General features: G+C 39.0%; 1 protein-coding gene across 12 annotated transcripts in view; it reads left to right on the top strand.

Moving 5' to 3' along the window:
- The window catches only part of PPP3CB (protein phosphatase 3 catalytic subunit beta), a 133,071-nt gene that overhangs the window by 20,028 nt on the left and 98,069 nt on the right, over positions 1-14,974 (top strand). For all 12 annotated transcript variants that reach the window (XR_008445608.1, XR_008445607.1, XM_054033797.1 and 9 more), the window contains exons 2-4: positions 6,070-6,270; positions 8,326-8,450; positions 13,505-13,616. Coding sequence is in view for 10 of the 12 variants with exons in the window: in XM_054033797.1 (XP_053889772.1) it covers positions 6,070-6,270; positions 8,326-8,450; positions 13,505-13,616 (438 nt within the window). In the remaining 2 variants the exon portion in view is untranslated. The remainder of the gene's footprint in view (positions 1-6,069; positions 6,271-8,325; positions 8,451-13,504; positions 13,617-14,974) is intronic.

Raw genomic sequence — 14,974 nt, 5'->3', positions numbered from 1 at the left:
TGTAGCTCTTCCATTTGCTTCCTGAGAGATTCTACCAGCAGGCACCTTTCACACTGGATGGTCCCCCGAGCCTGGCTTTCTGTGAGTGGGAAATATAGCCCACAATCTTTGCAAATCCAAACCAAGATCTGGGTAGAGGCATCCATGGTTAGGTTGTCTGTCTGGATACAGGCGCAGGTGGAGGAGACAGGAGCAGCCTTGGCACTGGCGATGCAGCCCTTCCTCACCATAGCTATTATATTATGACTCCCTCCCACAAACTCCCTCTCAAACGCCCCTGGTTGCTAGTACGGTATTGCCACCCTTACTTGTGCGCTGCAGAAGCTGGGCCCTCAATAAGCAGCCACCACTGTTACCAATAAAACAACAAGGTTTGGCCATTAGTTCCATCAAAGTCTATCTAGCAGCTATTTTGGCCTTCCACCCTCCAACTGATGGTTGTTCTTGTTTTTCAATTCTGTGTCAATATGTTTTTCGAAGGGTCTGGAAAGGTTGTACCCTTAGGTAGATGATCCTTTTCTCTTGGGACTTGAACCTTGTTTTGTCAGGACTAATGGGTCCTCCCTTTGAGCCCTTAGCTACCCTGTTCCTTGTTACATCTCTCGATGAAGGTGGCCTTCATAGTGGCAATCACCTCATCCAGGAGAGTAGGTGAATTACATGGACACGGTTTATCTATGCCCCCATCCAAAAGTGGTATGTCTCTTTTCCATTTTAGTCACGCAACATACCTATTTTATTTATTTACAAATTCTCAAGCCCATAAGAACAAGGAGTGATTACACACTTCGAATGTCAGGAGAGTGTTTGGTTCTGTCCAAATAGAATTCTAACAGTGTAGATTGTCTTCCTAATTATTTGTGGCAGTTACAGACAGGATGAAGGGACTGTGTCTCTTCTCAGAAGATCTCATCTTGGATATTCTCCTGTATATGCTTGCGTTACAACTTGGCCAATGTAGCTATACCAAGCAGAGTAATAGCACATTCAACAAGATCTCGTGCGGCCTTGGTGGTCTTCCTAGCTCAAGTGCCTGTCCTGATCATTTGTAAAGCTGCAACATGGTCTTCAGAGCATACCTTTGTCTCATATCACGCCATCTCTCAGCAATCTTGTGATGATGCCAGGTTCGGACGTGTGGTTCTCCAATCCTTATTCAGGTTCCAATCCAACCTCCAGATAGAATTACTTGTGAGTCACCTGAAGTGGAATGAACATGTGCAATTATTCGAAGAAACGGTTATTGTTTCTGTAAGTGTTCTTCAAGATGTGTTGTATGTGTACATTCCATGATACACACCCTTGTTCTCCTCTATATTGGAGTCTTTCCGGTAAGAAGAAGGTGGGAGGTGGGGTTTGAGTTGGGGGTGGTTCTGCCTTTTACCATTGCACAGCAGTGTGAGGCAGTATAGGGCACATGCGCTGCCCCCATGTGTACTGCTGAGAGAAAATCTCCAACAGTACACTGGATGCACACACACCTGAAGTGGAATGGATGTGTGCAACACATTTCGAACAACAGTTACAGAACAGGTTAGTAACCATTTCTTATTGTGCAGTCCCCATTCTGCCTGTTTGTCTATACTTACTTGATTTGGCCTTTGTCTGTCTGCTTGTTAATTTTGGAATCACTTTCTAAAAATGCATGTAGAAAATCATGTTGACTAAAAATTTAAATACTGGTATATTTTAGGGATCAAATTAGTTACTCTTCTTTCTGATCACTAGTTCAGGTCCAGTACTTGGAAGAGTTTACTGATCCTGAAAGTAGTTTTTCCTCTTCCTACCAAAGTTATTCTAGCTCAGGCAAGCCATAAGGTGATGGTCCTATGCAATCCTGGTTTTCTGACTACTTTGTTTTTTTCTATTTTTTGTGATATTTTTGTATTGACTTATTATATGAAAACACAAAAAATTGAAAAAGTTAAATAACGTACTGCTGGGATATGTTTCCAAATACCACATACTTCGTAGGGTCTCCAGTAGAATTATGCAGTTTTACAACTCATCAAAGCTGCACGACCAGATAATACAAAACCAAACAACAGTACATAGACATAACACATTAGAGTGGGAGTTACAGTAGAAAAATAGGAGAAGACATAAATAGGAAAAGGAGGGTAGGAAGGAACTTGGGAGGGGAGGGAAAGGAGGAAGGGAGGAGCTAGGTGGATTGGAGGTCTGGTATTTAGTAGTTTCAATGATTTGTATCCGAATGTATCTAAAAATGGGGTCTAATTTCTTCGAACTCATAACTTGGCCATGAGTTTTAGCAGCTTATATCTGAGGCCTTGGCTACACGCAGGACTTCCCAGCACTGCCGCGGCGGCGCGAGTGTAGTCGCGCCATGCTGTAAGTACTTCACCTCTCTGAGGGGAATAGCGTGCAGCGCTGTGAGCGTGCAGCGCTGCGAGCGAGCGAGCTCTCATTACACTGGTGCTTTACAGCGCTGTACTCGCTGTGCTCGGGGGAGGGGGGGCGTTTTTACACCCCTGAGCGCAGCAAGTTGCAGCGCTGTACAGCACCAGTGTAGCCAAGGCTTAAGAGTTTAGAGTGGAAAGTTTCTGTTGTGTGGGCTTGGCAAAAAAATACATTCTCTGTTTGATCCAGCTGGGTGGCTGTAGAGTGGTAGCTGCTGGCTGGGAGCTTAGCTCTGAAGGCAGTGCCACCGCTAGCAGCAGTGCAGAAGGAAGGATGACATGGTATGGTATTTCCACCTTTCTGTGTTGCGGCCTTCAGAGCTGGGTCCTCAGCCAGCAGCTGCCACCATCTCTAAAGGCCGCAGTGAAGAAGGGTGGCATGGTATGGCACTCTTTGCACTGCTGCTGGCAGGGTACTGCCTTCAGAGCTGGGCACCCAGCCAGCAGCTGCCGCTCTCCAGCCACCCAGTTCTGAAGGCAGCGTCGCTGCCAACCGTAGGCGCAGAAGTAAGTGGGGCAATACCATGACCTCCCTACAATAATCTTACGATTTCCCCCCTCCCCATGACCCACTTTTTTGTTGGGACCCCCAGTTTGAGAAATGCTAGTCTCCCCTGTGAAATCTGTATAATATAGGGTAAAAGTACACAAACAACCAGTTTTCCTGGGGAAGACCGTGTTTTCACGGCCATGAATTTGGTAGGACCCTAACTATAGGGCAGGTTCCCAGGCTCAGACTTGTCTATCTTCCTTGGGATGTAGGATGCCTTTGTACAGCTGCCCTAGACCCTGAAATGGTTGTTTGAACCCCTCTGAGCCGCTTGAGTCCCTTGCATGTGCTCCCTCAGAGTTCCACCTAGGTTGTAAGTACTCTGGGTTTCTAGTTTAACCCTTTCGGGGACTACATGGCAGGAAAGCAAGGAACACAGGCATAGCAAAGGATTTTCTTAACCACAGTGATTTTACTTCTAAATGACTCAGAGTTACAGATCTTTGAAAATAACACAAGTCCTGAGACATACTCTCCCTTAGTCTGAGCTCACTTTTTCTGTGAGCCTGAGGTTCGGCAGCATTTCAGGCTGGGGACGGTCCATCCTGTCCTCTCTTCCTTGCAAGTCATAAGAATATAAGAACGGCCATACCAAAGGTCCATCTGGCCCAGCATCCTGTCTTCCAACAGTGGTCAATGCCAGGTGCTTCATAGGGAATGAACAGAACAGGTAATCATCACGTGATCCATCCCCTGTCGCCCATTCCCAGCTTCTGGCAAATAGAGGCTAGGGACACCTTCCATGTCCATCCTGGCTAATAGCCATTGATGGACCTATCCTACATGAATTTATCTAGTACTTTTTTGAACCCTGTTATAGTCTTGGCCTTCACAACATCCTCTGGCAAAGAATTCCACAGATTGACTGTGTATTGTGCAAAGAAATATTTTTTTTGTTTATTTTAAATCTGCTGCCTATTAATTTCATGGGTGACTCCTAGTTCTTGTGTTTATGAGAAGGAGTAAATAACATGTCCTTATTTACTTTCTCCACACCCGTCATGATTTTTTAGGCCTCTATCATATCCCCCCTTAGTCGTCTTTTTTCCAAGCTGAAAAGTCCCAATCTTAATTGCTCCTCATACAGAAGCTGTTCCATATCCCACTTAATTTTTCTTGCCCTTTTCTGAACCTTTTCCAACTCCAATATATCTTTTTGAGATGGGGCGACCACATCTGCACGCAGTGTTCAAGATGTGGGCATACCATGGATTTATATAGAGGCAAGATGATATTTTCTGTCTTCTTCTTAATCCCTTTCTTAATGATTCCCAACATTCTGTTCACTTTTTTGATTGCTGCTTCACATTGAGTGGATGTTTTCAGAGAACTATCCACGATGACTCCAAGATCTTTCTTGAGTGGTAACAGCTAATTTACCTGTATAGTTTTATATTTATATTTCATTTTATATTTATCATGGGGTTATGTTTTCCAATGTGCATTACGTTGCATTTATCAACATTGAATTTCATCTGCCATTTAGTTGCTCAGTCACCCAGTTTTGAGAGATCCCTTTGTAACTCTTTGCAGTCTGCTTTGAACTTAATTATCTTGAGTAGTTTTGTATCATCTGCAAATTTTGCCACCCAACTGTTTTCCCCTTTTTCCAGATCATTTATGAATATGTTGAACAGTAATGGTCCCAGTACAGACCCTTGGGGAACACTACTATTTACCTGTCTCCATTCTGAAAATTGACCATTTATTCCTACCCTTTGTTTTGTATCTTTTAACCAGTTACTGATCCAGGAGAGCACCTTCCCCCTTATCCCATGACAGTTTACTTTGCTTAAGAGCCTTTGGTGAGGGATCTTGTCAAAATCTGAAAATCTAAGTAAATTTTATATCCACTGGATTCCCCTTGTCCACATGCTTGTTGACTAGAATTCTAGTAAATTGGTGAGGCATGATTTCCCTTTACAAAAACCATGTTGATTCTTCCCCAACAAATCATGTTCATTTATGTGTCTGATAATTTTGTTCTTTATTATAGTTTCAACCAATTTGCCTGGTACTGAAGTTAGGCTTACTGGCCTGTAATTGCTGGCATCACCTCTGGATCCTTTTTAAAAAAAATTGGTGTCACATAAGGTACTCTCCAGTCATCTGGTACAGAAGCTGATTTAAACTATAGGTTACATCCCACAGTTAGTAGTTCTGTAATTTTACATTTTAGTTCCTTCAGAACTCTTGTATGACTACTGTGTGATCCTGGTGACTTATTACTGATTAGTTTATCAATTTGTTCCACAACCTCCTCTAATGACACCTCAATCTAGTACAGTTCCTCAGATTTGTCACCTAAAAAGAATGGCTCAGGTTTGGGAATCTCCTTCACATCCTCAGCCTTGAAGACCAATGCAAAGAATTCATTTAATTTTTCTGCAATGGCCTTATCGTCCTTGAGTGCTCCTTTAGCATCTTGATCGGTCAGTGGCCCCACTGGTTGTGAAGCAGGCTTCCTGCTTCTGATGTACTTAAAATTTTTTTTTGCTATTACTTTTTGAATCTTTGGCTAGCTGTTCTTCAAATTCTTTTTTGCCCTTCCTAATGTGTGCTCCTTACATCCTTGTGTGGGGATGGTCAGGTGTCAGAATCCTGCTCCTACATTAGTCCTCTATCTCTTTGACGTGCTGTCATGTTGACAAGCTTCAGCTTCACCAGTCATGCTTGTCTGTTTTTGTGGGCCCCTGTGTAGAGAGACCATTGCTCCATGGGGGGCCAGTAATTGACATAATCTAAATTGATGTCCTCACATTGCTGTCTGATGGTTTAGGGATAGTCCTTCAGTGAAGTGTCAAAAAGCTTTCTCAGGCACTGCTGCTGTCTGGGCATGTCCAGACTTGTGTAGTTACAGTGTCCAGTATTTCCATAGATAGTACATGACTGAATTAATAATTTGATGCAGACATATCCCACTGTATCACGGTGATATCTTCAAAATGTGTACATTTAAAAAACACATTTGGTAAATGTTATCCCACTTTGCATGGCAGCTAATCAGTATAGTTCAGTTCTGCTCTGTTTACATCCAGTGTATTTTTAAAGAAACTAATTGTTACTAATATTGATATTCCTCACCTCTTTACATTTTAGCTGTCCCTTTTCCACCAACACATCGCTTGACATCTGAAGAAGTGTTTGATATAGATGGAAAACCTAGGGCTGACATTTTGAAGAATCACTTAGTAAAAGAAGGTCGGGTAGATGAAGAAATTGCACTTAGAATCATCAATGAGGGTGCTGCAATTCTACGAAGAGAGAAAACTATGATAGAAGTTGAAGCCCCAATTACAGGTAATACCTTTAGTTTATTTCTTTGATGCTTAAAGTAAAAATTTCACATCATTTTCATTAGAAGACCTTTTCTTGGGGGGAAAATAAATGTAAAGATATCTTTATCATAACAATCATATTGAACTTTCCCTCAGAACTGCTTTTGTATAACTCTCCTTGAGTACTCGACATAATGTTGCATCAAAAAATGATGTGGAAGAAAGGAAGGAATAAAACATGTTTGGGAAAAGCAGTAGGACTGTTAATACAGTGTCAGCAGGCAAAGCAGTTTTTGTAATCATTGTAACAATAATAAATGTCACTAAAAGATGTAATAATCCAGAAGAGAAAAATGAGCTTCAAAGAGAAGATTGGAATTGCAGTCTAAAATTTGTGGGATGGTGCTAGAGCATCCATTTGCTGAAACAAATATTTTGAACAGGAGTTGTGAATGAGGAATATTCATGATTGTTTTGCCCTAAGAATCCAAGTTTTCATGTGAAATGTGATGATCTCTTGGTAGTCTTAACTCAAACAAGTTAAGACCAACCTGATAAAATTGTTGTGTATTATAATACAATAGATAGGACCTGATCCAGTTGGAAAGTTGAAATGGCTTTTGTTTTTGAAAAGATACTGTAATGTTTTCAGGTTCTGACCAGTCACAGACCATATTTGATTTGCATAAAGATGCTACTTTAATCTTTTTAACTTTTTTTATTTTGACACAAATAACCAGATAGAAAATACTGTAAATAAATATATAGCTGCCATTCAGAGTGAATACAAATTGATTATTTATGGGATCTTTTTTCAGATATTTTAAACGTTTAAATTAAATACATTTTTCTTTTAAAAATAAACCTGTTCATAATTTCAAATTCAATTTAACCTATGTTTAGGTCTAAACTTATTATGCTCTATTAAAATCATTACAGTTGAATTTAAAAAATAATTTAGTAGTACATGTTTGCTGCCAGAGTCTTCAAGAAAGTCAAACCATTGAACTGGTGGAAGTCATTGACTAAATACTTGGAACCAGAGTTTGTTAAATTGTTAAACCAGCTTTTGATAGCAGTTACCTCTTGTAGAGAGAATACTCTCTTCATTTCAATTTATTCAACTGGTTCACTTCAATGAATAGCTCATTCAGAGTTGAGAAACCAATTGGGAATTGAAAAAAGCAGGAGAGCTTGTCTTCCTCTCCCAAGCTATCAATAAAAATGAAGTAGGAGGAGATGAGTTCTGAAATCTTGACAAACTTGCTGACCAGAAATAATCAGTTCAATTCACTAATTGCTGGTAAAACTTCCTTTGTTTAAAAAATCAGTTAGTTTTACATGTAAAATATGTTTTGATAAACATTTTTGAACTATAAAAATAATTTAAAATAATTGTGCATATTTAATTAAATTCTAATTTCCATCCCAATGCAGTTTGACATGCGTAAAAAATTAATCCTCTAGTAAATAAAGAAATGTCATTCACAGTTTTTAAAAATAACTGAAAATTAAGAATTTGAATAAATGTATGTTAAACTATATAAATGCGTAAATAAATGTGTCTAGATCATAGAATCATACAATATCAGGGTTGGAAGGGACCTCAGGAGGTCATCTAGTCCAACCCCCTGCTCAAAGCAGGACCAATTCCCAACTAAAGCATCCCAGCCAGGGCTTTGTCAAGCCTGACCTTAAAAACCTCTAAGGAAGGAGATTCCACCACCTCCCTAGGTAACCCATTCCAGTGCTTCACCACCCTCCTAGTGAAAAAGTTTTTCCTAATATCCAACCTAAACCTCCCCAACTGCAACTTGAGACCATTACTCCTTGTTCTGTCATCAGGTACCACTGAGAACAGTCTAGATATAGCGTGTCCTACTTGTTAGCAAAAAAATACCAAATTTAGTGTAAAGGCTATATTTAGTTGTAAATCAACATGTTTTATTGTTTACCAGCCAAGAAGAATGAACCTTTCTTTAGGAAAGTATGTTGTGTCTCTGAAGTTAGTTTATAAATGTCATTTTTTCCATAAATAATAGACTTCTTGTTCATTAAAACAGTATTTTTGTTTCAGTGTGTGGTGATATTCATGGCCAGTTCTTCGATCTAATGAAGCTGTTTGAAGTTGGAGGATCACCAGCTAATACAAGATACCTCTTCCTTGGTGACTATGTAGACAGAGGTTATTTTAGTATAGAGGTAACTGCATACATTAATTTGTTCTGTCCTAAACCTTACTGTAAGAAAACATTTTTTATCTTCTTGTAAAATACACAGTTCTTCTGACCTCTGAATGTGAATTCTTCCTTGTTATGCTTCATACCATCCCAAAGACCTGTTGACCAAGAGATATTGACTAGTGCCTCAGCCTGCCCTTTTGGAACCACCAGCCCTACTGATTTCCCCACCTTCCCATAGCCATCTTTGCAGAGGATGGACTATAGGGCATCTGTAGCATTCACAATCTATGCTGCTCCATTAACATATAGCCAGGGGCACTAAGTATGTTGTATGTATCCTGTTGATTCTGAAATTGTCTCAAGTTTCATTGGTCCAGGAGTTTGGAAGCGTTGGAGAATTGGTCCAGAAAGAGTTGGATGGTAGATTACATTTAGAGTTTAACTTGACAATGTCTTTAAATTTTAAAGTTAATGTAAAAAAAACAAAGTTTGACACAAATTAAGTTGTAAATATATTTGTTGGCATCGCTTTTTAAGTAGTCCTATGCTAGGGCATGATGCATGGTATTTTGTAGTGTTTTAAAATTGTAATGTTTCAGGAGCAGTATGCATATGTGTACCATTCAGGTGTGTGCACAGAGCTGTTTTGCGTTGTTAGGTGTGATAAGCAAAAGATAATGCAGTGATGCCTCAGAAATCAACATATAAAGAAAAGTTAAAATGAAAGACACTCCCCACAGCATTCCTTGAATCTTCATGACCTGTTTTGGTTGATTACAGAAATGCTTCTGCTTATAGTGTAAACACTGTTCTTGACAGAGGTGAAGGCTGTATTTGCATCCTTGCAGAACATCTGGAAACAATGTATCTTAAAACATTGGACCTTATTCAAGCTTTACAACCACAAGAGCAATGAAATGCTTTGGAGATGGGACTATATTCAGTATTTAACAAAAGCAGACTCATTTTATCCCCGCAGGCAGTGGGGACTTTTTTTCTTTTTAATAATATGCTTTTTAATAATATGCATATTAGCCAGTATAAACTTTAAAAAAAAACACTCAATAGTTCATAAAAAGACTTGCCTTTTTCCCATAGAATGACTTGCTTGCTTCATTGCTGTACAGAGTGTCTACTAATGGATCAGCACAGTTCATAGTTTGGTATTGACTGGAGCAGGATTGCTGCAAGAGCATGGGAGGGCTATGCTTTGTGGACCTATGCAAAGGATGGAAAAATATATTAAAATTACCTCCACCTCTGAAATTCCTGCTTTAGTCTTTGTTTGGTTATCCAACAGCTTATATCCGGTTTGACCTGGGCCTTTTTAAAATTATGTTTTTGATCACTTTTAAATCTCTTAGCTTGTTGTGTCTGTAATATTTGGTAAATAAAATGTTCAGTCCCTGATAGAAAAATGCTTGGTCTTTATTTTAATTTTGTGCTCAGAGACCTATTCTCACACAGTTCATTTTGAAGCATGTGTATTTCAGTAATTCTTTCCAGAGTTAAAATAAAAGCTTAGTCTAGAGCAGGGATTCATAGTCCTTAGAATCATAGAAGATTAGGGTTGGAAGAAACCTCAGGAGGTCATCTAGTCCAACCCCCTGCTCAAAGCAGGACCAATACCAACTAAATCATCCCAGCCAAGGCTTTGTCAAGCCGGGCCTTAAAAACCTCTAAAGATGGAGATTACACCACCTGCCTATGTAACCCATTCCAGTGTTTCACCTCATCAGTATATAGAATCATAGAATATCAGGGTTGGAAGGGACCTCAGAAGGTCATCTAGTCCAACCCCCTGCTCAAAGCAGGACCAATCCCCAGACAAATTTTTGCCCCAGATCCCTAAATGGCCCCCTCAAAAGTTGAACTCACAAACCTGGGTTTGGCAGGTCAATGCTCAAACCACTGAGCTATCCCTCCCCCCCCAACCCTATCAGTGTCGAATAGAGGGGAATAATCACTTCCCTCAATCTGCTGGCAGTTGTTCCTACTAATACAGCCCAATATGCCGTTGGCCTTCTTGGCAACAAGGGCACACTGCTGACTCATATCCAACTTCTCGTCCACTGTAATCCCCAGGTCCTTTTCTGCAGAACTGCTGCTTAGCCAGTCAGTCCCCAGCCTGTAGCAGTGCATGGGATTCTTCTTTCCTAAGTGCAAGACTCTGCACTTGTCCTTGTTGAACCTCATCAGATCTCTTTTGGCCCAATCCTCCAATTTGTCTAGGTCACTTTGGACCCTATCCCTACCCTCCAGCATATCTACCTCTCCCCCCAGCTTAGTGTCCTCTGCGAACTTGCTGAGGATGCAGTTAATCCCATCATCCAGATCATTAATAAAGATGTTGAACAAAACCGGCCCCAGGACTAACCTTTGGGGCACTCCACTTGACACCGGCTGCCAACTAGAGATCGAGCCGTTGATCACTACCCAGGGAGCCCGACAATCTAGCCAGCTTTCTATCTATCTAGCCCATTTCAGTGCTGCAATAACACTCAGACAGGAGTCATTTTATACATATATTTAGATGCCCTAACTTTTAATATCGAAGGGCGAATCCTGTGGAAACTAATGGTTTCAGCATGAAGGTAGTCCAAGCTATTGGATCAAGATGAAGTTAACCTGTAAATTGTCTGTACTGCACTTCCATATTAAAAATAAGGTGCCATTAAGAGTTTTGTGGGTCACACTGGGCCACCCCTCACTTATTTTAAAACAAATGTCAGTGCAGAAAAGGTACTGCTACAACAATTGTGTGTTATTGAAAGGGATTTTTTTGGTTTTATACATACTGTCTGCTGTAAAGGCAAATGTATTTTTACTACTGCATGAATTGACATTAAAGTGCAAATTACCAATGGCTTGTTTAAATAACTCCTAAATGCATATAAATGACTAAAGAATCAAAAGGAAGCTACCATTTTGCCAGCCTCTTCTCTTACCAATATTTGTTTGCTCATTTAATGTACAAGTTTACTTAGTGAATAATATTTACTTTTTAAATTTGTAAAAGTCTTTAGCCTTTATCCTTATCTGTTGATTAGTACTTCCTTTGTTACAAACTGTCAGCAGACAGGATTGCAGGCTGGGAAGCATTAATAAAGTGTTAATATTCTTTGAAATACAGTAGAACAACTTATAGCTATGGAAATATTGAAAGACTGGCAGGTAGTTTTTAAAAAATGTGAAGAATTTTTTTAATATACATCTTTTTGTTAAGGATTGTTTTTCTGTCAGATATTTGAATTAATCTTTGGGGTCTTTCTTTATGTTAAAAAGTATTTTGGGATATCTTTCGCAGTAAATGTATCTTTTAAAAAATTTTGAAGTATCCTTTTTTGTGTGAATACACGCTTGCTATTCCCCCAAAAAACAGTTTTGTTTTGTTTTTTAAATAAGAGAATAGAGTGAATGATAGATTTAGACTTGTTCTTAGTCTTTAAAAGAAAAAAACCAAATAAAAATAACCTCTGAATCAGGTTGATGTAGTTTGAAATTTATTTTTTCCTCTATGCTCAATCTAAAAAGTGCATTAGAATACTAAACAAACTGTAAGCCCCAGATTGTCAGTGTTCTTGTCTCCGGTAGTAATGGATCTTAAATTAAGGGAGTTTTTCCTCCTGATGGTCTTCTGAAAATAGGGGGAGTACCGTATATACTCATTCATAAGCCGAATATTTTTGGTAAAAAAAGTAACGCATCAAAGAGTGGGGGTCGGCTTATAAAAGGGTATAAACCAAAATGTAATGATTTTAAACTCTCTGGCAGGGGTCGGCAATCTATGGCACACGAGCTGATTTACTGTGGCACGCTGCTGCCAGCCTGGTGTCCCCGCCACCAGCCTCGCACAGCCCGCTGCCGGCCTGGATGGATGGAACCCCAGACCGGCAGCGGGCTGAGCTGTTCAGCGCGCTGCCAGCCTGGGGTCCCAGCCGCCGGTCCGCTCAGCCTGCTGCCAGTCGGGTTCCATCCGCCATCCCCTGTAAATGTAAAACGTATTACAGGCACGCGAAACCTTTAAATTACCACGACTAAATGAAGACTTGGCACACCACTTCTGAAAGGCTGCCAACACCTGCTCTATGGAATCATTGAATAGAATATCTAATACACTGTTGTTTTGTTTACATGGAGCATCTGCAGGCCTGGAGCCCCTCTTTCCGCAGCTCCCATTGGCTGGGAACGGCGAACCGCGGCCACAGGGAGCTGAGGGGCTCCATGCCTGCAGACGCTCCCAAGTAAACAAAACGTCCCAACCCGCCAGCGGCTCACACTGACGGGTCGGGAGCCAAAGTTTTCCACCCCCTGAAATATAGGGTTGGCTTATGAAAGGGTCATACAGTTTTTGCTATTTTTACCTATCCATTTTGGGGGGTCAGCTTCTAAATAAACAAACGGGCTAATGAACGAGTATATACGGTATGTTTCTTCCTGTAATTGCAGTAGTGGTAAAATAAAGCTCATTACTGTGATTTCACGGTATACTAAGTCTGATAATTGAATAAGAATTCCAACTTTGCTAAATCACTAATGTTTAACAAATTGTTTTTAAAAATAAAAAGGGCAAAATAATCTCTAGGTGTTCTAGATATAGCTGTTTTAAACATAAGCTTTTTTGTGTCATTGCTTCAGTTTTTACCAAAAAACAGTAACAAAACTCTCTCTGTTACTCTGCCAAATAATCTCTAGAATCTTTACTTTGAGGTCAGATTATATGAACAATATATGACTCCACAGATAAACTAAATGTCAGTATCTTTTTATCAGTGAACATCCAATGAAGTACATATTTTTCCTGAAGCTTGTTTTTAACTGTTTTTTGAGGAAAGTAAAAACTTGCTTGCATAATTCAGATGCTGAATTTGTCATCTGAATCAGGAGAGCAATGTTATGAAATGATCCTCACTGTCAATATTTGAAATAGTACCTTGAGTGGCACATGTTTGAAGCCATTGTTAATGTTCTTTTACTTCATAAAGGGACAGTGTTTCTGTTGTTAGCAACCTTTGTATAAAAATTATTGTAAATTAATTTGTTTTATCATTGGATACCTTTGTTTTTCAACAGTGTGTGCTGTACTTATGGGTCTTGAAGATTCTGTATCCAAATACATTATTTCTTTTGAGAGGCAACCATGAATGTAGACACCTCACAGAATATTTTACCTTTAAGCAAGAATGTAAGTACTGTATAGGAATATAGAATTGGGTTACTACCAAACTAGTATTTTCCGTTCTGTTACAATTATCTCTTGAGAAAAATATCTAAAAATGCTATTAAGGGACTGCTCCTGCAAACATTCTCCTGCATAGTTGTAATGACTTAAATGGAACGACACCTCTACCTCGATATAACGCTGTCCTCGGGAGCCAAAAAATCTTACCGCATTATAGGTGAAACCGCGTTATATTGAACTTGCTTTGATCCACTGGAGTGCGCAGCTCCACCCCCTCCTCCCCCCGGAGCACTGCTTTACCGTGTTATATCCGAATTCGTGTTATATCGAGTTGCGTTATATCGAGGTAGCGGTGTACAAGCAATTATAAGCATGAAAGGAGCAAGTGTGTGCAGAACTGGACTCTGTAAAGGTACATTTTATAGTTTATTTGTCTATTCTATCCATGCAGCTTTTAAAATCTTTTGAGGTTTAATTTTTATGGAAATGTATGTGGAAAATCAGCACAAAAGTCTTTGGCGTTGTCACTAAAAGATCTAAAAGTCGCCATTTATACCTTATTATTTTATATAATAGGCTATACTGCATGATTTTAAGTTATTTTCATTTTTCTGAATTATTTAACACTTTTAAAAATAGTTATAACCAGGGTGGATTGGATTTAGATCAAATTGATTTAAATCAAATTGATTTAAATCACTAGTCAGGAAGACTCGATTTAATCATGGATTTCTACATAATAGTGCATTCTTGTTGGTTGTTATAACCTTAATACACATTCTTCACAACTCAGAGATGTAGGTTTTATTTTTAGAAGGTACACACTTATACATTTTTAAAGTGATTTATTTTGAAAACTTTTCAGATTAGTTTTACAGCTATATCAGAAAATGAATGATTGTTTGGTTATTTCATTTATTGAAGGTAATTGAAGCAGTTCATCTCCCAATTACTTCATAAATATCTATCTCCAATTCAACAGGTTAATCATTACTATTTGGAGGATTTTCTTGCCATACTGTATTAGGAGGAGAACATCACCAGATAGACATTTAAATTAATTTATTTAACTAAAACAACAGTGTTATGTATTCTGGATTTTTTTTCTTCAACAACAAACATATAATATTTTAACAAAACAAGCATATGAATTTAGTTAAACATTCAAGTTTTTTAAAATTCAGGTTTGTTTTTGTTAAAATTGTTTTTTAACTAAAATAATTAAATGAAATATTTAAAAAGAAAACAAAAATTAAATCGTCAGCCACGTCAACATGAGAAACTTAAAATATTGGCTTCTGCAGCTAACTCAGTCGTCTTCACCTTCATTTTCTTGTTTGTTCATAATCTGGAAAAGAAAA

The sequence above is a fragment of the Malaclemys terrapin genome, chromosome 7 (genome assembly GCF_027887155.1).
Source record: "Malaclemys terrapin pileata isolate rMalTer1 chromosome 7, rMalTer1.hap1, whole genome shotgun sequence".
Lineage (NCBI taxonomy): Eukaryota > Metazoa > Chordata > Testudines > Emydidae > Malaclemys > Malaclemys terrapin.
The sequence above is the reverse complement of the archived record's forward strand: the minus strand, read 5'-3'. Positions and strand labels throughout refer to the sequence as shown.